Source organism: Musa acuminata, chromosome BXJ1-4, assembly GCF_036884655.1.
Source record: "Musa acuminata AAA Group cultivar baxijiao chromosome BXJ1-4, Cavendish_Baxijiao_AAA, whole genome shotgun sequence".
NCBI classification, from domain to species: Eukaryota; Viridiplantae; Streptophyta; class Magnoliopsida; order Zingiberales; family Musaceae; genus Musa; species Musa acuminata.
In genome coordinates, this window is record NC_088330.1 from 8,641,456 (window position 1) to 8,665,710 (window position 24,255).

Consider the following 24,255-nt stretch of genomic DNA (forward strand, 5'->3'; position numbering starts at 1 on the left):
CCTCTAGGCCCAATATCGAGCTGGCCGTGAGTCATACCTGTCAGAACTCCTTCTAACTAAGTGAATTATTATCTCTGTAATAATTCACTCGACTCATCGACTACGGAAGTACTAGGCCACTACGCCGTAGTCCCCAGACGATACAGGGGAATCCAATCCATTGGACCTGTCTGTCCTCAGTTACCATGTACCTATAGTCCCTCATCCATCTAATATCCCAGAGACCGTATATCGAGCATGGTGCTGTCAGACCCATACGGTTTCTACTCGAGTCTCGCTCTAATCGGATTCTCCCGGAGAACTCTTTCTCTCTCAACCCGAATGACCCTGGCCAGGGATTTGTCTGAGCAAGAACACATGGGATATTCCTCTCATGATACCGAGAGTGGATGATCCTCTATCGACACTCAATAGCCCTCGTAAGGTCGACTACCACTCCCAATGACCAGCTGTACTAGATCTGGGAACAGCCAAACCTATAAGTCTGGTATCAAAGAGTGGAGCACTCATACAGGACATCCTTGGTGTCTCAAGTCTAAGAACCAGATACACCACTAGGACTACGGAATCGTTGTCTGACAATAAGGCATCATCAACCATCCAGCATTCCGTAAGCGGATCAATCAGTGAACTCATTCTCCAATGAGCACCTGTACTGTATCCCTAGTGTCCCTACACGAGCAGCTATGAGACCAGCTACATCCATCATATGGACGGGTATACAGCACACCAGTCTATCCGGTTATCACGATGTCCCTCTCGAGTAACCTATGACCGGGATTATTTAGGATATGTGTTTAAAGGTGAATCGATCTCATTATCGTGATCTCATCACGATCCGATTCCCATTGCACAAATCCAAGGACATCACAATATATATGCATTTATGCAATAGTTATAAAGTGATATACGCCAAAATATAATAAGCAAAAAAATTCTGTATCAAGTCACACGTGCCATCACTCACGTGATTGGCTTGCTGGGCACTTATGACTAGCAATCTCCCACTTGACCTAAAGCCAATCACCTATGTGTCTGATCCCCATCAGACCCCTGTGACGCTCAAAGACAATCTGAGACAATGGCTTTGTTAGTGGATCTGCAATGTTATCTTCGGATGGAACTCTTTCCACTGCTACATCTCCTCGGGTCACGATCTCTCTGATAAGGTGGAACCTCCTCAGAACATGCTTAGATTTCTGATGAGACCTAGGTTCCTTCGCTTGAGCAATTGCCCCGTTGTTGTCGCAATATAGGGAAATCGGCTCCTCACTATCCGGCACGACTCCCAAATCTGTGATGAACTTCTTCAACCAGACTCCCTCCTTTGCTGCATCTGATGCAGCAATGTACTCCGCCTCTGTGGTCGAGTCAGCAGTGGTATCTTTCTTGGAACTCTTCCAGCATACTGCTCCTCCATTCAAGGTGTACACATACCCTGAATTCGACTTGCTATCATCGACATCAGACTGAAAACTTGAATCAGTGTAGCCTTCAACCTTAAGGCTATTACCTCCATATACTAGTAAAAGATCCTTAGTCCTTCTCAAGTACTTAAGGATACACTTTACTGCTTTCCAGTGCTCCAAGCCTGGATCCGCCTGATACCTGCTCGTGACACTCAGAGCATGCGCTATATCAGGCCTAGTACATAGCATGGCATACATGATAGACCCTATTGCTGAGGCATAAGGTATCATATCCATGTTCGCCCTTTCTTCTGGAGTCTTTGGGGACATACTCGTAGAAAGCGATATTCCATGTCTCATCGGTATGAGACCTCTTTTGGAATTTTCCATGCCAAACCTTTTGACAATAGTTTCTATGTACCTGGACTGGGACAAGCCAAGCATCCTTTTGGATCTATCTTTATAGATTCTAATCCCCAAGATATAAGATGCTTCTCCTAAGTCCTTCATAGAGAAGTGTCTAGATAACCAAGCCTTTATTGTGGATAGCATTCCTATGTCATTCCCAATGATGAGGATGTCATCCACATATAACACCAAAAAGCTAATAGCGCTCCCACTTACCTTTCTGTATACACAAGGCTCATCTTCGTTCTTAACGAAGTCATAAGATCTGATTGCCTCATCAAATCTTATGTTCCAACTTCGGGAAGCTTGCTTTAGTCCATAAATGGATCTAAGCAACCTACACACCTTATCTGGGCAGTTCTTGGACACGAATCCCTCAGGTTGCATCATATACACCTCCTCCTCCAGGTTCCCGTTGAGGAATGCGGTTTTCACATCCATCTGCCAGATCTCATAATCATAGTGTGCTGCAATAGCCAATAGAGTTCTGATGGATTTTAGCATTGCTACGGGTGAGAAAGTTTCGTCGTAGTCAACACCTTGCCTTTGACGATACCCCTTAGCCACTAGCCTTGCTTTATAGGTCTCTACCTTTCCATCTACTCCGATCTTTTTCTTAAAGATCCACTTGCAACCGATGGGTACAATACCTTCGGGTGCATCAACTAGGTTCCAAACCTTATTGGAGTACATAGAATCCATTTCAGAATTCATGGCTTCTTTCCACTTCCCGGAGTCTATACTCATAATAGCCTCCTCGTAGGTCTGAGGATCAATATCCTCTACATCCTCTGCTCTAATATGTCCCACATATCTCTCAGGAGGATGGGATACTCTATCAGACCTGCGTAAAGTTGAAACTTGTGTATTAGATACCTGAACAGACTCGGGCTGTAGAGTGGTGCTTGAGCTTGGTTCTCCAACCTCGCTCAACTCTATCATTCTCCCACTGTCTCCGCCAAGAATGTGTTCCTTCTCAAGGAACACTGCTCTCTTAGCTACAAAGACCTTTTGGTCCTCGAGATGATAGAAATAATACCCACAAGTTTCCTTGGGGTATCCCACAAATTTGCATCGCTCTGTCCTTGATTCTAACTTATCGGGGTTGTGTCTTTTAATGTGGGTAGGGCAGCCTCAAATCTTAACAACCTTAAGATCAGGCTTCTTCCCTTTCCATATCTCATATAGTGTAGACACTACCGACTTAGTTAGAACTCTGTTCAGAAGGTAAGCTGCGGTTTCTAGGTCATATCCCTAGAATAAGATGGGTAGGTCAGCGAAACTCATCATGGACCGTACCATATCTAATAATGTACGATTTCTCCTTTCAGAGACACCATTGAGCTGAGGTGTATAAGGAGGTGTCCATTGGGATAATATCCCATGGTCCTTGAGGAAGTGAGTAAACTCTATACTTAAGTACTCACCTCCTCGATCTGATCGAAGAGTTTTGATACTCTTTCCAGTCTGGTTCTCCACCTCATTCTTATACTCTCTGAATTTATCAAAGGCCTCGGACTTGTACTTCATTAAGTACACATATCCATACCTTGAGAAATCATCAGTAAATGTAATGAAGTAGGAGTAACCTCCAATGGCATGAGTTGACATGGGTCCACATACATCACTATGTATGAGTTCCAACAACTCAGTGGCTCTCTCTCCAGTTCCACTAAATGGAGAGTTGGTCAGTTTTCCACGAATGCAAGGCTCACAAGTTGCATATGACACATAGTCGAATGGATCTAGATATCCATCATTTAGCAACTTTTGAATCCTTCTTTCATGGATGTGACCTAGTCTACAATGCCACAGGTATGCACTGTTCAACTCATCTCGTTTCCTTTTGGACACATTTATATTCATGATATGTGGAGTGGTGTCTAACATAAATAAACCATTATGCAATGTTCCTTTCGTGATGATCTTATCATCTAATAATATCGAACAACCATTGTTCTCAAAAACAAATTTATATCCACTAACTGTTAAACATGAAATGGAGATAATGTTTTTGATAATAGAAGGAACAAAATAACATGCATCTAATGCAATAAAAGCTCCACTAGGCAGATGTAGGGCGACCTCGCCAACAGCTAATACAGCAACTTTTGCTCCATTACCCATCTTGAGGTCCATCTCGCCTCTCTCTAGTCTCCTAGGCCTTGCCAGAACCTGCAACGAATTACATATATGATAAGCACTACCGGTATCTAATACCCATGTGTTATCATAAGAGTCTGACAAATGGAGACTGATCATGAATTGACCTGAAGCTTCATCAAGCTTTTGTTTCGCCCTTTCTGCAAGGTACTCTTTGCAGTTTCTCTTCCAGTGCCCATCTTTACCACAGTGGAAGCACTGGCCTTTGTCCTTTGTTGGGTCTTTCTTAGCAACCTTTGCTTTACCTTGTTTGCCCTTGCCCTTTCCCTTCTTAAGGGACCTTTCTGCTTTCCTTTTCTTTCTGGTCTCACCAGTGTAGAGAACTGGCTTCTCTTTCTTAATAGTACTCTCTGCCTCCCTCAACATATTGAGGAGCTCTGGGAGAGTCACCTCAAGCTTGTTCATATTAAAGTTCATTATGAACAGTGAAAAGGAATCTGGTAGGGACTGAAGCACAATGTCCACACACAAGTTATCCTCTAGGACCATTCCTAGACCTGTGAGTTTCTCTATCCACTCAATCATCTTTAGGACATGGTTCTGAACCGGTGTCCCCTCAGTCATCCTAGCGCGGAAAAGGCTCTTGGATATCTCATATCGTTGAGTCCTTCCCTGTTCCTCAAACAATTTACGGACATGTAGGAGAATGGATCTGGCATCCATCTTTTCATGTTGTCTCTGTAACTCTGGAGTCATAGAGCCCAACATATAGCACTGAGCAAGAGTGGAGTCATCAATGTACTTCACGTAGCGAGCGATCTCATCCTCGCTTGCCCCTTCTTCGGGCGTAGGCATCACTGTATCAAGGACGTACACGATTTTCTCCGCTGTGAGAACAATTCTCAAGTTACGGAGCCAATCCGTATAATTTGGACCAGTGAGGCGGTTGACATCAAGTATGCCACGTAAGGGATTTGAAAGCGACATTTTCTGAAAATAAAGATGTAGCAAAAATGAATAACATGCAGATTTTGCAAGAAATAAACTATCAAGATATGGACTTCTATCTTAATATGCTCCCACTATTTTACTAACGAGTCACGCGACACCCTCAGCACGTGAAACGGAAGTCTCCGGCAGACTTCTAGTGGGGATCAGGATCCAATCAGCGTCTTAGTATAACCTCGAGGGACTCGACCAATCACACTAAGCCTAAAAGGTAGACAACTCTTGCCGATCACAACTCCTTGTGATTCCCGTCCTGTTCGGCCTCCGAATCACTATGGCCTCGAGGGACTCGACCAACCATGATGCTCGGTTAAGTCAACACCTTCGTTACAAGATGAGTCTGATTTGATGATATACCCTCGAGGGACTCGACCAAGCATATCATGCCCTCAGGTCACCGGTGACATCTCTATGTCGTAAGCAAGATAGCGAATCGCGATATAGGTGAGTCTCGAGGGACTCGACCAACTCAACCTACACCGGGATTCGGTTCCTACTCATAACGATGGAAGGCCACGTGGGTCAATCTAATTGCCTCACGTTTACCGACTTAATATTATCGAGAGATGTTTCTATGATTTGGTCTCCTAATATGACATGTCATACATATACATATTTAATATATATCTACATCGCATGCAAATATATATACATATCTAGTATGTGTATAAGCAATCACACCAGATGATCATGGACCACAACCTAATATGATTAGGCCCGAGCCAGTAGGCCTAATCACTCACATCAAGATCTATGTGTGCAACGGTGCATCTCCATGCCTTGTGATCGTCCATCTCGTCCTCGTTGGTTCCGTCGACATCTTAATGCATCTCCATGCATCACGATCGTCCGTCTCGTGGGTCCCGCTATCGCATCCACGCTCCCGCTGCGCCTCCTCATGTGATTACAACTTAATCATAGGCACGCAAGCCCGACAATAAACGAGAAATATAATGGAGGTTCGCAGACCTCAATAATAATAATCACAAGTACACACATCACACGGTCCATGATCATCCGTCCACACATCATACATCACATGTATAAATAATCATCATCATGTAGGACTACTAGATAATAATAAAAATAATAATCAACTAAACCTTTTAATTAATTAATATTTTCTGAAATCAGGGATATATAGGGAATTTCTCAATTCCTAAGGGTATTTTCGTAATTTGGACAAAAGACAGAAACTGGAATTTCTCAAATTCCGAGGGGCAAAACTATCTTTTGCGCAGAAAACCCTAATACCCTTTCCCCTTTTCGCTGCTGCCGCCGCCGCCACCCTGCCGGCGGCGGCCTGTGCGGCGGGGCGAGGGCACTGCCCTCGCCTGCAGGCGGCACGCCCGCTGGCGGCGATGCCGCTGCGGGTGGGCGCCCTCTTCGGGCGCCGCCGCCTCCGCGGGCGGTGCTGTCCCGCCAGGCGGCCGCCCCTGTGAGGGGGGTTTCGCCCGCGGGAGTAGCGGCGGCAGGCGTCGCTGCAGGTGGGCTCCCCCTTCGGGCGTCGCTGCCTCCGCAGGCGGTGCTGTCCCGCCGGGCGGCCGCCCCTGTGGGGGGGGTTTCGCCCGCGGGAGTAGCGGCGGCAGGCGTCGCGCGTCGCTGCCCTGCGGCGGCAGGCGCCGCTTCCTTTCGGCGGCAGGCGCCGCTGCCCTGCGGCGCCTCTGCCCGTGGGTTGCCAGCCCCGTCGGCAGCAAGCCTGCTGCAAGCAGACCGCCGGTCGGCTGCTGCAGGCATAGCGCCGGCGCTGTGCTGCCTGGCTGCGGCTGCGGTTGCCGCTGCAGGTGGCTGCAGGCATGCAGATCGAGGGCAGCAACTGTTGTTGCCCTTCCTTGCTTTTGCGTCAACGATTTTGACGTCAAAATTCTTCCTAAACACAACACACGCAGTTCAAAAACCAATCATTCGCACGAACAACCTGGCTCTGATACCACTGTTGGGAAATCATAGGGGGGGCGACATCATATGCGCAGCGGAAGAACAAGAAAACAAAAATCCCCGATTCCCAAAAAGATGTTCATCGTCGTGCGAAGATTGGTGCGCAAAATCCGCAAAAACACAAAAAACTGCGTATAGAGATTGTGTTACCTAGGGAGATCGTATATCCCTGTTTCCTTGCAGATCCTTAGGAGAGGGTGAAGGAGGTCAAGCGTCCTCCTCTCTAGCGGTGATCCACACAGCAGGGTTGCGACGACGCTCCTCAAAACTCCAGGGCTACTCTGAGGTGGAGAGGGAGAGGAGAATAGGAAGGGCAAGCAAAGACTCTAGCCTATGAGGCTGTGAATCCCTCCTATTTATAGAGATCCCGTGTCAAAACCCTAATGGGTCCTTTCCCTAGTGGGTATTGGATCTGCATCCAATAAGACAAGGGCTCCGTCGGATATCTCATATCCGAACCTCTACTCATCGCAATGCCTACCATATGTGTGTGACCCTCTAGGCCCAATATCGAGCTGGCCGTGAGTCATACCTGTCAGAACTCCTTCTAACTAAGTGAATTATTATCTCTGTAATAATTCACTCGACTCATCGACTACGGAAGTACTAGGCCACTACGCCGTAGTCCCCAGACGATACAGGGGAATCCAATCCATTGGACCTGTCTGTCCTCAGTTACCATGTACCTATAGTCCCTCATCCATCTAATATCCCAGAGACCGTATATCGAGCATGGTGCTGTCAGACCCATACGGTTTCTACTCGAGTCTCGCTCTAATCGGATTCTCCCGGAGAACTCTTTCTCTCTCAACCTGAATGACCCTGGCCAGGGATTTGTCTGAGCAAGAACACATGGGATATTCCTCTCATGATACCGAGAGTGGATGATCCTCTATCGACACTCAATAGCCCTCGTAAGGTCGACTACCACTCCCAATGACCAGCTGTACTAGATCTGGGAACAGCCAAACCTATAAGTCTGGTATCAAAGAGTGGAGCACTCATACAGGACATCCTTGGTGTCTCAAGTCTAAGAACCAGATACACCACTAGGACTACGGAATCGTTGTCTGACAATAAGGCATCATCAACCATCCAGCATTCCGTAAGCGGATCAATCAGTGAACTCATTCTCCAATGAGCACCTGTACTGTATCCCTAGTGTCCCTACACGAGCAGCTATGAGACCAGCTGCATCCATCATATGGACGGGTATACAGCACACCAGTCTATCCGGTTATCACGATGTCCCTCTCGAGTAACCTATGACCGGGATTATTTAGGATATGTGTTTAAAGGTGAATCGATCTCATTATCGTGATCTCATCACGATCCGATTCCCATTGCACAAATCCAAGGACATCACAATATATATGCATTTATGTAATAGTTATAAAGTGATATACGCCAAAATATAATAAGCAAAAAGATTCTGTATCAAGTCACACGTGCCATCACTCACGTGATTGGCTTGCTGGGCACTTATGACTAGCATTTCCGAATCGGCGTTTAGACGTAAATCAGTTTTATCGTACGATCATCATATTTCAGTTTGCGATTACGTTTTGATTTCTATCATAACTGCAAACTACCTTTATATCCTTGCTTTAATTGCATCTCGCTTAATCAAGTGATTTACAAATCAGCATTTAGACGTAAATCAGTTTTTTCGTACGAATATCATATTTCAGTTTGCGCCTACTATCTGATTTGAACCATAACTGCAAACTGCATTTATATCTTTGCTGCATCTCGCTTAATCAAAAGTTAAAGTGATTTACGAATCATCTTTCTTACTAAAATCACTTTTATCGAATGAACGCAGTTTTTTATTTTTTAATCGTAGAAGGTTTTCCGCTACACTAATTCACCCCCCTCCCCCCCCACCCCCCTCTTAGTACTCTTAATCCTAACAGATTGTTGCTAGGGTTTTGGATAAGAGATTAAAATTTATATATTCATTATTATTATAGTGGATTATCTCTAGTTTGTCCCATGGTTTTTACCCTTCACATTGAAGGGGTTTTCCACGTATATCTTGGTGTTCTATTTTATTGTGATTCCATTTAATTCCACTATGTGTTGTGGCCTGCTATTATTTGTTCATATACAAAAGTTATTTCTCTTTATATCCCAATCAACTGGTATTAGAGCAGGGTTGTAATGATTTAATTTTGTATTTGAATATGGAGGCCAGTAATGTTTCTCACATGATTAGTTTAAATGAAAATAATTGGATGATATGGAAACCAAGAATGGAAGATCTCTTATATTGTAAAGATTTGTTTGGACCTTTGCAGGGGAATAGTGCAAAACCTACAACTATGATAGATGATGAGTGGAAGAGGTTAGATCGAAAAATAGTTGGGTTTATTCGATAGTGACTTGATGATAGTGTCTTTCACCATGTTTCTACTGAATGTTCTACATATTCTCTTTGGAAAAAATTGGAAGGTCTTTATGAAAGAAAAACAACTGGCAATAAAGTTTTTTTTATCAAAAACTTGTGAACCTAAAATATAGAGAGGGTGCTTCTATTGTTGAGCATTTGAATGAAATGCAGAGTATTATTAACCAGTTATCTTCTATGAAATGATGAGTTGCAGGCATTATTACTTCTCAGTTCATTACTAGAAAGTTGGGAGACACTAGTGGTTTCCCTCAGTAATTCTACACCAGATTGTGTTGTCACCATGAATCAAATAACAAGCAGTTTGTTGAATAAGGAGTTGAGAAGAAAGAATTCAGCAACATCTCAGAATGATTCACAGGAACTTATCTCAAAGAATAGAGGAAGGTCAAAGTCTAGAAGCAGTTCACGCATGAATGGAAGCAAGTCAAGATCAAGAAAAAATTTTATTTGCTATAACTATGGTAACAAAGGATATTACAAGAACCAAAGTAAGCAACCTAAGAAGAGCAAGAAAAAAGAAAAAGAAGTAAAGTCAACAAAGTCAAAGGATAATATACAACTACAGTACAGGGTGATGATTATTTAATTTTGTCTCCTTTTAATGATATTTTTTATTGTGTGTTAGGATCTTGAGTGAGTGATTGACACAAGTACTTCTTATCAAGCTACACCACGGAGGGAGTTTTTTACTACATACAGGTCTGAAAATTTTGGTGTTGTCAAGATGGGCAACCATGGCACGACAAACATCATTGGCATGGGTGATATTCATTTAAAGACCAACCTTGGCTACAAGTTGGTGCTTAAGGATGTGAGGCATGTAGTTGACTTGAGGCTGAATTTAATTTCAATTGGAAGGCTAGATGATGAAGACTATGATAGCAGATTTCATAGAAGACAATGCAAGTTTAGTAAGGATTCTTTTATTATGGCTAGTGGAAAGAAATGTCATACTTTGTACAAGTTGCAGGCTAAAACTTATGGTGAGCAGTTAAATGCTATAGAGAAAGATTTCAGCATGGAGTTGTGGCATAAACGATTGGGACACATGAGTGAGAAGGTGCTGCAAGCTCTTTCTAAGAGAGATGTATTACCAGATCTCAAATGTACACATTTGAACCCTTGTATTGATTGTTTGGCTGGTAAACAACATAGAGTTTCATTTGCTAGTCCTACTTTGTCTAGAAAAATGTATGCCTTAGACCGTATTTATACAGATATATATGGTCCTTTGAGGGCAAAAACTCCTGGTGGATCTGTTGATGTTCTTGGTATAAGTAGTGCATTTTATTTTGTCACTTTTATAGATGATTTTTTTAGAAAAGTTTGAGCCTATGCTTTGAAGATTAAAGATCATGTGATTAATGTCTTCAAAGAGTTTCATGCCAGAATTGAAAGGGAGATAGAAAGACAATTGAAATGCATAAGATCAGATAATGGTGGTGAGTACACATGATTATTTGATGATTATTGCAGGTCACATGGGATCCAACATGAGATAACAGTTCCTAGTACACCTCAGCATAATACAATTGTAAAGAGGATGAACCGCACCATCATGGAAAAGATCATATGCATGCTTTTACAGGCCAAGCTACCCAAAAGGTTTTGGGATGAGGCTTTAAGAACTATAGTTGATGTGATCAACTTGTCACCATGCACAGCCCTAGATGGTGATGTTGTAGAGCATGTATGGTCAGGGAAAGATGTTTCCTATAGGCATTTGAGAGTGTTTGGTTGTTGTGCATTTGCACATGTTCCAAACAATAAGAGGTCCAAGTTGGATGGTAAGACTAAAGAATGTATTTTTTTTTGTTACTCACATGATCAGTTTGGTTACATGCTTTGGGATCCAGAAAAGTAGAAGGTGTTTAGAAGCAGATATGTAGTCTTCTTTAAGGATCAAACCTTTGAAGATTTGAAGAAGAAGACACCGGCCAAAGCTTCTACAGAAAGATTAGCAGATTGTGACCTAGTTACTCCTCCAGTATATCAAGGTGATGGGTGAGATGTGCAAGAAGATGGTGTAGAGCCTGATGTTGATATACTCGTAGGACATGTTGAGCAAGAAGAAGTTTGATAGCAACTTCTCGTAGAATCTCAGTTGAGAAGATCTTCTAGACAACGTCAACCTTCCAGAAAATACTCAACATATGAGTATGTGATGCTTACTAATACAGGTGAACCAAAGAGTTACCAGGAAATAGTTGAAAATGAGCAGAAAGAGAAGTAATTAGTTGCTATGCAAAAGGAGATGGATGCTCTTTAGAAGAACCACACTTATGATTTGGTATTACTACCAAATGGAATGAAGACCTTACCAAAAGAAAAACAGGAGATATGCCTACAGCTGGTCGGCATGGCTTCACATTGAGGAGTCATGGGACAACCTCTTTTATAGGCTGAAGGGGAAGGTTGTTGGGTTGACAGCCCACAAATTCAACCCATAGTGGGCTTGAACAGCCCATAGCCCACCTCCTCACTTAACATAACTCTAATTCATATTAGGGGGGTGTAGGTGGCTACGTTTTAAAGGCAGAAAGATGCATAAATAGGGCAACAACAAAGGCAGCACATAAGATCCTTGCAGCAGCAAAAAGGAGGAGAAAAAGACAAAAATCCAAGGAGAAAGAAAGAGAAGAAAACAAGGACAGAGAGACTATTCTCAATCATTCAACAGTGTTCTCATCTCAGGTTAGATCAAATATACAGTAGATTCTTACTATGATTACTTTGGGAGAATTAGGAAGGATTTAGATATTATTTTTATCCTTCATTCACATTGAACGGATTTTTTTATGTATATCTTGGTGTTTTATTTGATTATAGTTCCATTTAATTCCACCGTGTATTATGATATATTAATATTTATTTATATATAAAAATTATTTTTCTTTATATCCCATGAATAATGATCGAAGAGGAAGAACTCTTCGTTCTTCTTCGGCCACCCGTCTTGCTTCATGGGCCTCCTCGCCATTACGGTTTGCATGCTCGCAACCAGTAGGAGGAGCAGCACCAGCGTTCCTGTGCTTCGGAACCACAGCCATCTCAATAAACAAGAGAGGGAGAGAGAGAGGTAAGTTTATGGTTGTTTAGAGCAATATAGATAGCATCACCAAACTCATGTTACGCATGCATCGGTTTGACAATCCACATCACTTGGTTCTCTTATTCTCTTCCACCTCCAGGACTTGGACTCGTTCCAAAGAAGGTTGTTTTGACTCAAGACTATATGCACCATTTCACGAGCATATATGTGTGATCGAATGTGGATCAAAATCAACCATTCCGAGGGGTTTGAGGCCAAGAAGTTGCGAGTCTTTGATTTGGACCAACATGAGGATCGAATGGTCCAATTCATGACAGTGACTCCGAGATGGTCTCAAGCCAATTCCATGCAAGTTTTGACTTTAAGGCCCAATGCATGCAGTGTGCGTGCATTCACTCTCATGGCCTAATGTATGTGTTAATTGCTATGTAAATAAACAAAATACTTATATAAGATTTTGTGACTCTTTACATTATACTCTTCATTGATTTAGATTGAGCACTGTCATTTGTGTTCAATGTCAGAGGTACAGAAGAAACGAAGACAATGATATGATCCTAATACTGCAAAGATGATTCTTTTCAGATTCTGAATCCAATTATCAGAAAGCTTAAGATGTTAAACCCAAAAATTCCTTTTTTTGGGTGATATAATATTTTCCCAAAAAGAAAGAAAGAAAGAAAGCTGATTGCAGAACCCCTCAGGCAGTGTTCTGAGACTAATTTTGGGTGTCTCACTATTTTTCTGAGACAGTCTTCAAGTAAGTGGATTTTACCATATGTGATTATTTCCAAAGTATACAGAAATTAACCTCTAAATAAATCATAATCATTATATACCCAAGTTATTTCACTATGATTCATTAAAAAAATGTTGATCATGATGATTTATGAGCATGCAATATCTTTTCTACCAAGAGCTAACCATATGAAATAACCCACATATATGTGTGTGTGTGTGTGTGTGGGGGGGGGGGGGGGGGGGGTGGGTTATGCATACTAACCATTTGAGTATGCATGTCGTTGCATTGAAGTCATACTATTTCATTATCTTGGCGATCCAAATACAAACTGTATGGTGTTCTGTAGCATGCAAGACATGGACTATAAAGAACCAGAAAAGAAAAGCAAATGCTGTGGACTTGTCGGGACTTCTCCTTCCATTCCTAAAGACGAGGAGGCTTGCAAACCCCTTCATTGTTGTTGGACTTGTGGGTGCAGCTCGATGGTCCCGACGGCGGCACAGGTCCCTGTTGAAATGAGTACCGCGGAGGGAGCCTCACGTTCCCCTGCCACCGGTCCCCGTCGAAAGGCCTTGCCGCCGTGAGAAGATGCGAGCTCGAGAGCACCAGGACAAGCAACGGTAGCGCTCGGAAACAGCAATGAGCCATCGCAGTGATGAGAAAGCGAAGGAATCGGACGCCCTGCTTCTTCTTGGTTTCTTCCCATGGACATGCAGTAGAGCTGGCGAAGAGAGTGTCTTATAGGAGACAACGGATTACATTTCGAGTCGAAGGATTCGGAGTTCTCCTCGTGGTTGACTTCAAAGACGCAGCATTAATTCCACCAACTACGCCGCTTCGTTCCTCTTCCTGGTTTCCGACTGGATCGCCTTGGTCTGAAAACACTACTACTTCAGCACTGACATGAGGGATTGGGGTTCGTAGTCGTCCAACATACGTAAACATGCGTTTGATGAATTCAAGGAAAACGAAAAGAGGAAAAGACTCGAAAGATTACTTGTTCGAGTCGTCAAACATACGCAAACATGTGTTTGATGAATTCAAGGAACACGAGAGGAGGCAAAAGAAGTCAAACATTCTTTTTTCTGTGAAAGAAATCAAGTAGGAGTTGTTTGACGTATGAGTTCAATGCCCACAAATGAACGTATCATTGTATAGTTATAATATGAATAAGTCGATAGACGCCTAAAAATTTGTTTAGATTATGTTACATACAGTAAGTGTTCATCCTAATATGTTGAAAATAATGATAACTCTTAAGATCATTATGTTCTTAGTCAACTTCCTTTGAGCTCAGTTTACTCTTCTTTATTGCATCTGAACCAACTTGGAATATGATCGACATATGAGCCAGAATAACTTATAGAACTGATGCGGAAATAAGGTATCTCATAGACTTGGAATTTCAGAATGAAAGACAAGTGTTGTTGAACCTTTCAAAATGTTTTGTATGAATTGGTAAATTGAAAATGATCATAAATAGAACATATCTGATACAAAGTCAGTGCATCCATCATAGTTTTGTCTCACACACACATACATCATCAGAGAATTGTGAAAAGATATTTTATCTGAATGGGAAAATTCTTAGTGTGTATCTCTTTCATTTAACAATGTTCTGCTTCTGGCACCGCAAACAAAAGTGTGAAATTGGAGAGCAACATCTCACACATGTTCGATGCATGTGCCAAAATCCGTCTCCATAACTTTCTTCATGTTGTATCTCCTCTCATGCTCAGGGAGCTCACCCAGTGGGCACGGCATGTTGGCCTGGTGAGAGGAGGCCGACGGCACGGAGAAACTTGTTGTGACACAACTTCAGAAGAAGACATTCCCTCCATGTAGTGTTTAACGCAAAAAATGGTTGTATTTGCACTTTTGCAGTGACCGACCCCTGAGCGCTACTTGCGAGTTCTCTTTCGAGTTCTCAAGCCAGAACTGGCTGCTGCCTCTGAAGAGCCAGGAAGGTCCCCAACAGTCTCTTCTGCAGGTTCTGCCTTCACGATTTCGTCATCACTTCCTTCGTCAAAGCTCTCGGTTCCATCGGTTGAATTATCCTCTTTTGAAGCTTTTCCAGCAGTTCCTTTTTTTGCTATCCGATCCCTGAGTCCTCTCAGTTTGGCCTTCTTGGAGTTTAAAATGGCCACAAACTAGATTCACAAAACAAATAATTAGGTAAGAACCCAAGGGAGATTCGCATAGTATGATAAATATGTGAATCTTAACGAAGACTTGTGACAAAATGTTGCAACTACTAAAAAATTTCCACATTAAACTTTAGCTCGAATGGCTTTACAAGGAGTCCGTCATTTTCTCCTGCAACAAACTTATTGATCAGTTTTAACCATCAATATAGCCCCATTAGAAAGGTCAAAATGAACCACTAACTTGTTCTAATCAGAAATCAAGGGGATTAGGCAACATCAATCATATTGTCAGTCTGCATATATTCATAAAATATGCTCACATCACTTGTTAGGCAAAACACATTCCCAAAGTATCCAGGCAAGGACCTTTGTAGCACATAAATCTCTGAAATCCCCTCCGATTTGACAGGCTAATGCAATTATATATCATGATAAGAGGTCTTTGGTAGAGTAACTTCAACTTCAGATGAGCATTAACTTTGTTAAAACTATCGTCTATATTCCTTTTAGTTGATAGATAAAAATAGGCTTACTCAATATCCCAACTTCCATAGTCTTTTATAAATTGAAATTTTATTAAACAAAATTAAAGTTTTACAAAACCACAACAATGTATTTACAGAAATTTGAATAAAATGAGATTTAGAATAACAAGAAAATAAAACATACCTTTGTGTAGACCGCAGATTCAAATTCGACTTTCTCATTGCTAAACCTCTCACTTTGAAGTAAACATTTCTCAGCTTCTGATTTCAACTTCTGGTAGGATTGCGTCTTCCTAACAACTTCTTCCTGCACAGATTTGTTAAATACTTTATTTTTGGACAATGACGTAGATAAAAAAAATTACTTTAAACATAGAACACTACTAGAGTAATGGTTTTCTTAACTAAGATTATAGTTGCACGTACAAGTATCTAAATGTGTTTAGACATATCATGCACATATATGGTACTCCAAAGAGCACTGCAGGAGTTTAAGAAATTCTAAACAATCCCATGAGTGCAAAATATTTTTACAAGTTTGAAGTGGAAGTGACAGGGTTTGATGCACAACAAAACAGTTCCTCACATATATATTGGTGTCACAAGTAGTGACCCTCGTACAATGTCAATGATTGCTAGAAGGAGATAACAGCTGTGATCAATTCAGTTTGAACTAACAGGGACTTTAAACTTGAGTCAGAAGATAGAATCAAGGAGCATGAGCACAATTATGATAGAATCAGGCATCTCTTCCATGTCACAGTTACTGCAAAAAAGCAAATATTAAGTGCATGGTGATGACTATTTTCAGGCCAACCTATATGACATGAAAACCTTAGTTTGCATGGCCTCTCCAAATTTTATTTCTTAATTTAATAAATAATCTCAAACATGAGATGAAGGCAAAGTAAGACTCTAATATTTGGCATTAGAAAATCACTAATTGGTAACATAGAAACAGAAAATGCAGGTGAGCTCCTCTGAGCAGATGTTGAGGATCAATATATGACAGTAATTTGGTGTTGAGCTAAAATATAGGATGGAGGATGGAATATTAGATATATCCAGAATTTAGATGGATATTAAATATTAGATATATCTCATAATCAAATCATGGCAAGAACTTAGCTAGAAGATGATTGGTCATGTTATCAATCTCTTATCCTTAAAGTTCTCATGTTCTCAGACTTATGAAACATACTTAGCTCATTCATAAGTCTGTTCTGCTTCCTGCACGCTAATACATTCAAAGGGCTGCATAGTGATCCTAAATCTACCAAAACCTGTAGTAGCAGTTTAGAATCTGTATCTCTAGATATCGGGACAGTAATAATACAAATAGGAAAAAAAAATTATATATATAAATTTGGAACTGTCAGACCAAGATTCATGCATTGAACTTTTGTAAAAAAATAATTATAGAATTGTAGACCAAGTTCAGCAACCTAGCGATCTAGATGGGGGAAAATAGTAATATGAACAAAGACCAAAGAGAAGATTCTCAATAAGATAATGAAGGAAAATTAATTTCCTTCACAAGTTATATAATATACATAAAGGATAAAGCAGCATCTTACACTGAGGCGAATATTTGCGTCCATAAGGAAATCCAGGATTCCTGCTGTAGTTTGCTTTTTGTTGGGTGATGGTTGGCACTTCCAGCGCCACTCCAGTGTGGTACCTTGCTTTTCAAAAGTCCATGACAACTGATGAGAAACAAAAAAAATCAATAAAGGCAAAAAAAGGTAGATTACATAATCAATCCAAAGGATAAAATATGCTAATAAATAAAGCCAAGATCATCTGTACTAATGTCTAAATATTGGAATTTGATAATTAATTACAAAAGAAAGAGAGAGCATTTTCTTTTCAACTCCTAAATTGGATAATACTGATAAGTGTGAAATTTTGTTTTAGCTTTTCAGTCCCTCATCTGATCCTTTTGTCTTGGATTTGAATATTCGATCACTAAGGTCAGTAGATGCATCAGATAATCGGATATCGAAAGAGAGAAAAAACCTACGAGAAAATGTTTCAAGTGCATCACTGCTTTACTTCTGTTTACTAACACTACAAAGCATTTAGTTCAACCAGCTAAGAAATTAGAGGTAAGATGCATCATATCATGTGCCTAACAATGTCCCAAACTAAAAGCAAACATCATCCAGAGAGCGATCAGAGAAAGTAAAGTTCAGGGAAAAATCAGAATCTGAGATAACCAATGACTCAACCGAGGAAAAAAAAGATCTTTTTCTACACCTTTGACCTAATACACAATAATGCGAAGTGCCAGAAAGAAGAAGAAGAAGAAGAAGAACGACAAGTGTGACTAACCCTGCGCTGCCCGTTTCCGGCGTCCTCGAAGCCATATTTGGATCCCGGCTGCTGAAACCCAAGGTAGTGCTCGGCCAGGGCGATGTATTCGGCCACCGGCAGGTCCCACTGCTCCGCCCTAAGCCTCACCTCCGCCTCCGACGCTGAACGATCAACAAGCAGGAACCAAAAAAGAGAAGATCAAACAACAACTGTAAAGCCACGTCCAGGATCAAACAGCAAGGAGGGGTCGCAAAGGTGGGCACCGTGGCAGGTCCAGGCGTCGAGGCCGTCAGAGATGGCAAGGTCGAAGCGGGAGGGGAACCACGTAGCCTTCACAAAGACAGCGTCCTTTGCCTTGGGATCCTCCACGGGGAGGTCCAGCTTCAAGCAAGTGTGCCTCGTAAAGGAAGAGGAGACGGCGGCGTCCTCCTCCATCGGCTTCTGTTACTTCTCGCGCAAGGAAACCAAAGATTTCAACTTGGAGTTGAACTACCGTGGCCCAAACCAGACCGAACCGGACCGGGCCAGACTAGTACGGGTCGAAGCAGTCCAAGACGCATGCTTGGACACTGCTTCACGCCTTCGTTGTTGCTCATTAATGCCTCATTCATGCATGCGTGGACATCCATCCATGATTTGGATGCACTCATTGGTTGCTTATCTAAACATACCAATTCATCGTACTTGAGATCCATGTCATGTTGATTCGAGGTTCGATGCATGGATATATCCATTCTAGAACATGATCTGCGTCCATCATGCGTTGACATGTGTACAGGAACATGATTGGCATCTTGAAGAGCCGTGCTCCAGCAACCACTCCATCGCATGCAGCCATGTGACACCCACCTGTTGGTGATAGTAGACCGGTCGTTATGACACTGTTATTGACAGAGCTAATTATAATTAAAAAAAAAGGATTAATAACTAAGTCTTTCGATCAATTATTTTTTTGTAATATTAACTTAAATTAATTAGTAATTTTATTTCTAAAAATTCCTTAGGTATTGTTTTCTTTTTGGGAATACTACAGTGGAGGCGGTTCTGAAACTCCAAAGCCGACTGTAAAGACATACTCAAAACGGATTACCTGTCTTGTCAACAGATGGAGCCACGTCAGCAGATTCTGTGTGGGCCTCATGGCTAGCACCAATAATGTGGCAGGTATAGAATAAAGTGCATGCGAACACTTTGCAGATCTCATTAAACGGGAAGGTATTTGCACTTTGATCTCCGCACCGTCCAAGCCTCGTGCGTTCGCGTGCGGCTCCGATCCGTTAGGGGTTTAAGACCGAAGTCACCAAACCCTAACTGCCTCCTCTCTTCCATATCTCCACTCCTCCCCTCCAGTCGTCCGCTTCGTTTGGGTTCGTCGAGGGCGCGGCGCGTGAGTCATGGATAGGTACCAGAGAGTTGAGAAGCCGCGGCCGCAGTCGGCGGCCATTGGCGAGAACGAGATCCGAATCACTACCCAGGGGCTCATCCGCAACTATGTCAACTACGCCACCAGCCTCCTCCAGGTATGACCGGTTCGATGTCTTGCCGTCATTGGGCGCTTGGTTGTGGGAGTCGACGCTCATCTTCTGATCACGTTGATTCGGGGCATGTTGATTCGATTTTGCTCAGGAATATGGGATGCTATTGTTAGTGGATGGTGTGCTCTAGATCTTCGTGTTAATGTGAATGTTGCTTGTTTGATTTGCCCTTTGAAGAATCTAGATGCTTCGTTGACAGTACTTATGGTGGTATATTGTTATGGGATGGACATGAACAAAATAAGAAAGGAGTCAGTTCAGTGGGACATGACACCCCTTGATTTGTACTTTATAGCGGGAAGTAGATCACTGCGACAGGCTTGGAATTTGTGGCTAGTGTCGATCCTTCAGTAGGGTAAATTGTGCTCCACTCCATCGGGCTAATGCCTCAAAGTGCAAAAGACGGCTCAGTTGTCAGCACTCAGGAGACTATTTAAGATGGGCTTGGTTTACAATCACTTGTATCCTTTAGAATTTACAAATTCATTTTGGGGAGAAAGTATGCATAATTAGAGGTAGGGCTTTTAACATTTGACACAGAGGTTTACTGTCATATGGTATCAGGGCAGAAGTAACATGTTGTGATATTTAGAATTTCACAAAGTACTGGTATTTATGATGAATGAGGAAGATTTGGTTTTCATAGTTTAAAGAAAAATAGAGATTAAGCCACAATAACAGTAGATGCCATGACATATACTGAGGTGCGTCAACATGTTCCTCATGTGAGTGTGACTCGGATGTTCTTTCTCGAATGAGAAACTGGCATAAATACTTAGTGCACAAAAGTTTTGCCATGAAATCCCAGAGCATCAATAACTGACTTGAATACTTAGTGGACAGAAGTTTTGCCATGAAGTTCCAGTGCATCAACAGCCAATACTATAGTTATGCATGCGATTGATGGATTTTTTTTCTTTTCCTATTTGTGTCAACTAAGGAGTTAATTCATCTATAATTAATTTTTATGAAGATTTTTTAGTAGAAATATAAAGTTTACATATAGATTTGGGTATATCTGATTTGTGTAATTCAGATAATCACTTTGCACTTGATTTTGTGGAAATATTGTTGCCTAGAACTTGTAATTCTTCTGTATATGAAATGAGAGAAGAATGGAAAGACAAAGAAGGTATATCCTGAAGGATTTATTTCTTGGTTTCATCTTTACAGTTGTTAGATGACAGATGTTCTCTCCGAAGCTTATTAGCCTTTACAAAAGGATTGTTGGTGACCATACTAATATTCTAGGCATATCCTTCTTGGCACTAGTCATGTTTTATTTTGTGACTCATTTTTTGTCATGATATAGTATTTGTTAATTTGTGGTCATCTTCTACGATGCTAATACTTTCTATACAAATTTCTAAAATGCTTTTTCACACTAAATTGAATATTATATGCTGAGACTTTCTCTGTATAAATGCATAATGATAAAATCAAGATAAATACTCCATGCAAAGTCAGTCTTGATTGTCTGTCTTCAATGCTTGTTTTGAAGTGACTTTTTTTATTTTCCAAGGAGATGGATGGATCATTGGTTGGTATATTGAACAGATTGGTATCTTTAGTTCAGCTTGTTTCTTGTGATCCACACAGATTTGTTTGCATATATCTATGTTGGTATTCTTTTATATCCATACACCTCAGTTTTGTTGGTCAACAAAGTTGAGCTTTTCAGAATTACAAATTTGAGTTGTACATGCAGGAAAGTCATATGAAAGAGATCGTCCTAAAGGCAATGGGACAGGCAATCAGCAAGACAGTAGCTGTTGCTGAGTTTGTCAAGGTTGATATCTTACTGCTTATGTGTGATTTTGCTAGTATGTGTCAATTTTTAGCCTCTCTTAATCTATATTTTGACTACAGAAAAGGTTTCCTCATCTGCATCAAGATACCGTGATAAGTTCTGTTAGCATTACTGATGTTTGGGAACCCATCGAGGAGGGTCTTGTTCCGTAAGTGTTTTGCTGCTTTTTCATGGAGAACGATGGTATTTGAATTTTGATTGGGTTGGTGGTACAACATGCTCACCTTTTTTTTTTTTTGCTTTTGTGAAGATTGGAGATGACACGCCATGTTTCAATGATCTCAGTAACTTTGTCAACCAGAGAACCCAACAAGAAGGGCCCTGGGTACTGCATTTGATTCTTCTTATGCTGCATCTCAAACATGGTTTAGTCTTCTTAGCGGGGTATGGCTCTACAAGAGCTTTGTTGCATACACTGTTGATTTTCCTCCCTTGGTAGGTATCAAGCTCCGGTACATGTCCAGCAGCCAAAGCATCAACAGAAGTTTCAGCAGCCACAGCAATCTCAACAGCAGCAACAATATCAGTACAGACGGGCACTTGGTCAACTTAATGAAGGTACTTCTAATGAATTCTAATATTTTGACTACTGAAAGCATCAATTAATATATAATATAATATTTTTGTTTTTCTTGTTACAGATTCATATGGCCGAGGAAGTGTTAGAGGTAGAGGAAGAGGAAGAGGCTGGGGAAGAGGAGGATATGGTGGGTATGGTGGATATGGCAATAATCAGGGTGGTTATGGTGGATATAACAACAATCAAGGAGGATATGGTGGCAACTACAATCAAGGTGGATATGGTGGCTATGAAAACAACCAAGGTACCTTAATCTTTTGATGAATGAGCGTATATAGATGTGTCACATTTTAGATTCTGCTTCTGATGGACTGGAGCATAGATATATGGTCTGCAGCATATAACTTATATATGCTTGCTCTGATGCCTTGATTTATGGGATATATGATAGTCAAAATTAGTATAATTAAGGACATCAAAAGGAGTATATATTGAACTTTGTTTCTTCTCTTTCTTTTGGTTTATTTAGTTCGCTTTAAGTTAGCTGATTCACTATATTTCATGATAGAAAACGGTGGATGGAACTCAAATTGGAATCGAGGTGGTGGACGTGGTAGAGGAGGTTGGAATTCCCGTGGTAAGCTCATAATAATTATTTTTGTCCTTCACTTGCTTTTACTTTATGACCTTGCTGCTGCCACATTGAGTATTTACTTCTAGACCTGTCACTAGGGTTCAATTTACAGAAATAGTCTCTCTACCTCCAGGGATATGATTGGAGAAGACTCCATATTTGCAAGAGTCTTATGCAGTTGGTTTCCCTTTGCCTATTAGTATTTTACAATGTATTTACTTAAGAGATCTAAGTTGGATCGATATTGGGAGCAGGGTTTGGATTAAATTTTACTGGTATCTGTCAGGGATGAGGATTTTGTCTGGATTTGCCAAATCACATTGTTTGAAATTTATTTTGTGAACTATGAAAAATATGACTCTGACTGTTGGCAAGTCATTCGAATTCATATGTTTGGTTGAGACGGGTCCAAATAGATGTGACTGGCTAGTAATAAGGCAGATGTTGAGATTGATCTAAGGTCTGCCATGAAAAGATTATTTCGATAATCCATGAATTTCAAAGGTTTCAGAATTAAACTTGGCTTTTTTTCATCTGGATCATCGGAATCAAATTAATCCTGAATCTGGACTAAAAACAAAAGCAATCACTTGTATTGTTTCTTTGGTCATGCCGTGTCTGGCACCATCTAGGAAACTTGTTAATTATTTCTTCTAAAAAGATTTTATGATATTATCTTGAGTGCAGTTTTTCCAGTTTATTTCCCTCGTGCATCTGTGGTTGTAGCTGTAACACTAGTATTCAATCATTGAAGTTTGAACATGAGTTATGATAGAAATAGGAACAATTTGCATGGGAGAAGTTTTGGATGGTGAGAATGACCTATGGTGATGATTAGTAGGTATATTTTAATTAATAAAGTCTAGTGTTTTACTTAATAAAGTTTGGTTTAATATATTGTTTTAATTAATTGGATTTGTCCAGGACTAGCTATGTTCCTATCTATAAGTTTGACAGGAGTTGTGCTAGGTTGGACATGTCAACACTGAATACTTCCAGCATAAGCATGTCAAAATGCAAATATATGAACATTTGAACACATGGGTAACGAAAAGGATGTCTTCACAAAAGTTACATGTGGGTGATCATAGGGACATTGAAGGATGTCTTCACAAAAATGACATGACTGAACTTTTTCTTCGTTATTAGTTACAACTTGATGATTAGAGTGACTAAAAAAACAGCTTGAAAGTGCTAAAGAAGTGTGAGCTGAAAGGATTTGTTCAAAAACCATTGCACCAAGCTGCCTCTTGCCTCTTCTAGTAAGTTGATACCGGGACAACCCAGCAATCTTTATTTACATGCTAGGGGTGCAAAAGATACATTTTTAGCTTTTCCCTTGAAACTTGTCTAAAATTATTCATCCATATTCTTTTGGTATTACCAGAAGTCTTGATGTAACAGGTGCAGGATATGGTGGAAGAGGAGGTGGTGGAAGAAATGGTGGCAGGGGTTATGGAAATGGGCGAGGAAGGATGGGTGGCCGTGGGAGAGCAAACTAGTTTTATCTACAGTGTTTGGCTTGTTGTCTTCTTGTCAATGCATCGCTAATCTTAGGGAATATAATCATCCAACGTCTTCAAGTTTATTTGAGAACTTGCTTCGGTGATAAGTAGACCGGATTTATGTTTATACAGTTGTGGTTGTTCAATTCAGTTTTATTGCTCCAGTACTATAGCGATGTTGTAATCCATTTCATTCCTCCCTTCTTCTGTATCGCTTGCTTGTGTTCATC

At 41.1% G+C, this 24,255-nt stretch overlaps 2 protein-coding genes across 5 annotated transcripts; one reads left to right on the plus strand and one right to left on the minus strand.

The window, feature by feature from the left end:
* Positions 1-14,500: 14,500 nt before the first annotated feature.
* On the minus strand, positions 14,501-18,489 carry LOC135583120 (DNA repair protein XRCC4-like). Of its 2 annotated transcripts, none has more exons than XM_065164459.1 (5): positions 18,285-18,489; positions 18,040-18,182; positions 17,283-17,390; positions 15,890-16,012; positions 14,501-15,223 (listed from the first exon to the last, which is right to left on the minus strand). In XM_065164459.1, the coding sequence occupies exons 1-5, from the start codon at positions 18,454-18,456 to the stop codon at positions 14,975-14,977; spliced, it is 795 nt and encodes a 264-aa protein (XP_065020531.1). In that variant the 5' UTR covers positions 18,457-18,489; the 3' UTR covers positions 14,501-14,974. The 2 variants fall into 2 exon arrangements, with proteins under 2 accessions (XP_065020531.1, XP_065020526.1); XM_065164454.1 differs by having other exon boundaries at positions 17,283-17,411; positions 18,285-18,485.
* Positions 18,490-19,297: 808 nt separating this feature from the next.
* LOC135645770 (uncharacterized) lies at positions 19,298-24,189 on the plus strand. Of its 3 annotated transcripts, none has more exons than XM_065164478.1 (8): positions 19,298-19,541; positions 21,265-21,345; positions 21,426-21,514; positions 21,617-21,691; positions 21,806-21,924; positions 22,008-22,190; positions 22,455-22,523; positions 23,908-23,965. In XM_065164478.1, the coding sequence occupies exons 1-8, from the start codon at positions 19,416-19,418 to the stop codon at positions 23,919-23,921; spliced, it is 756 nt and encodes a 251-aa protein (XP_065020550.1). In that variant the 5' UTR covers positions 19,298-19,415; the 3' UTR covers positions 23,922-23,965. The 3 variants fall into 3 exon arrangements, with proteins under 3 accessions (XP_065020550.1, XP_065020558.1, XP_065020540.1); XM_065164486.1 differs by lacking the exon at positions 23,908-23,965 and adding an exon at positions 22,654-22,677; XM_065164468.1 differs by having other exon boundaries at positions 19,299-19,541; positions 23,925-24,189.
* Positions 24,190-24,255: the final 66 nt, after the last annotated feature.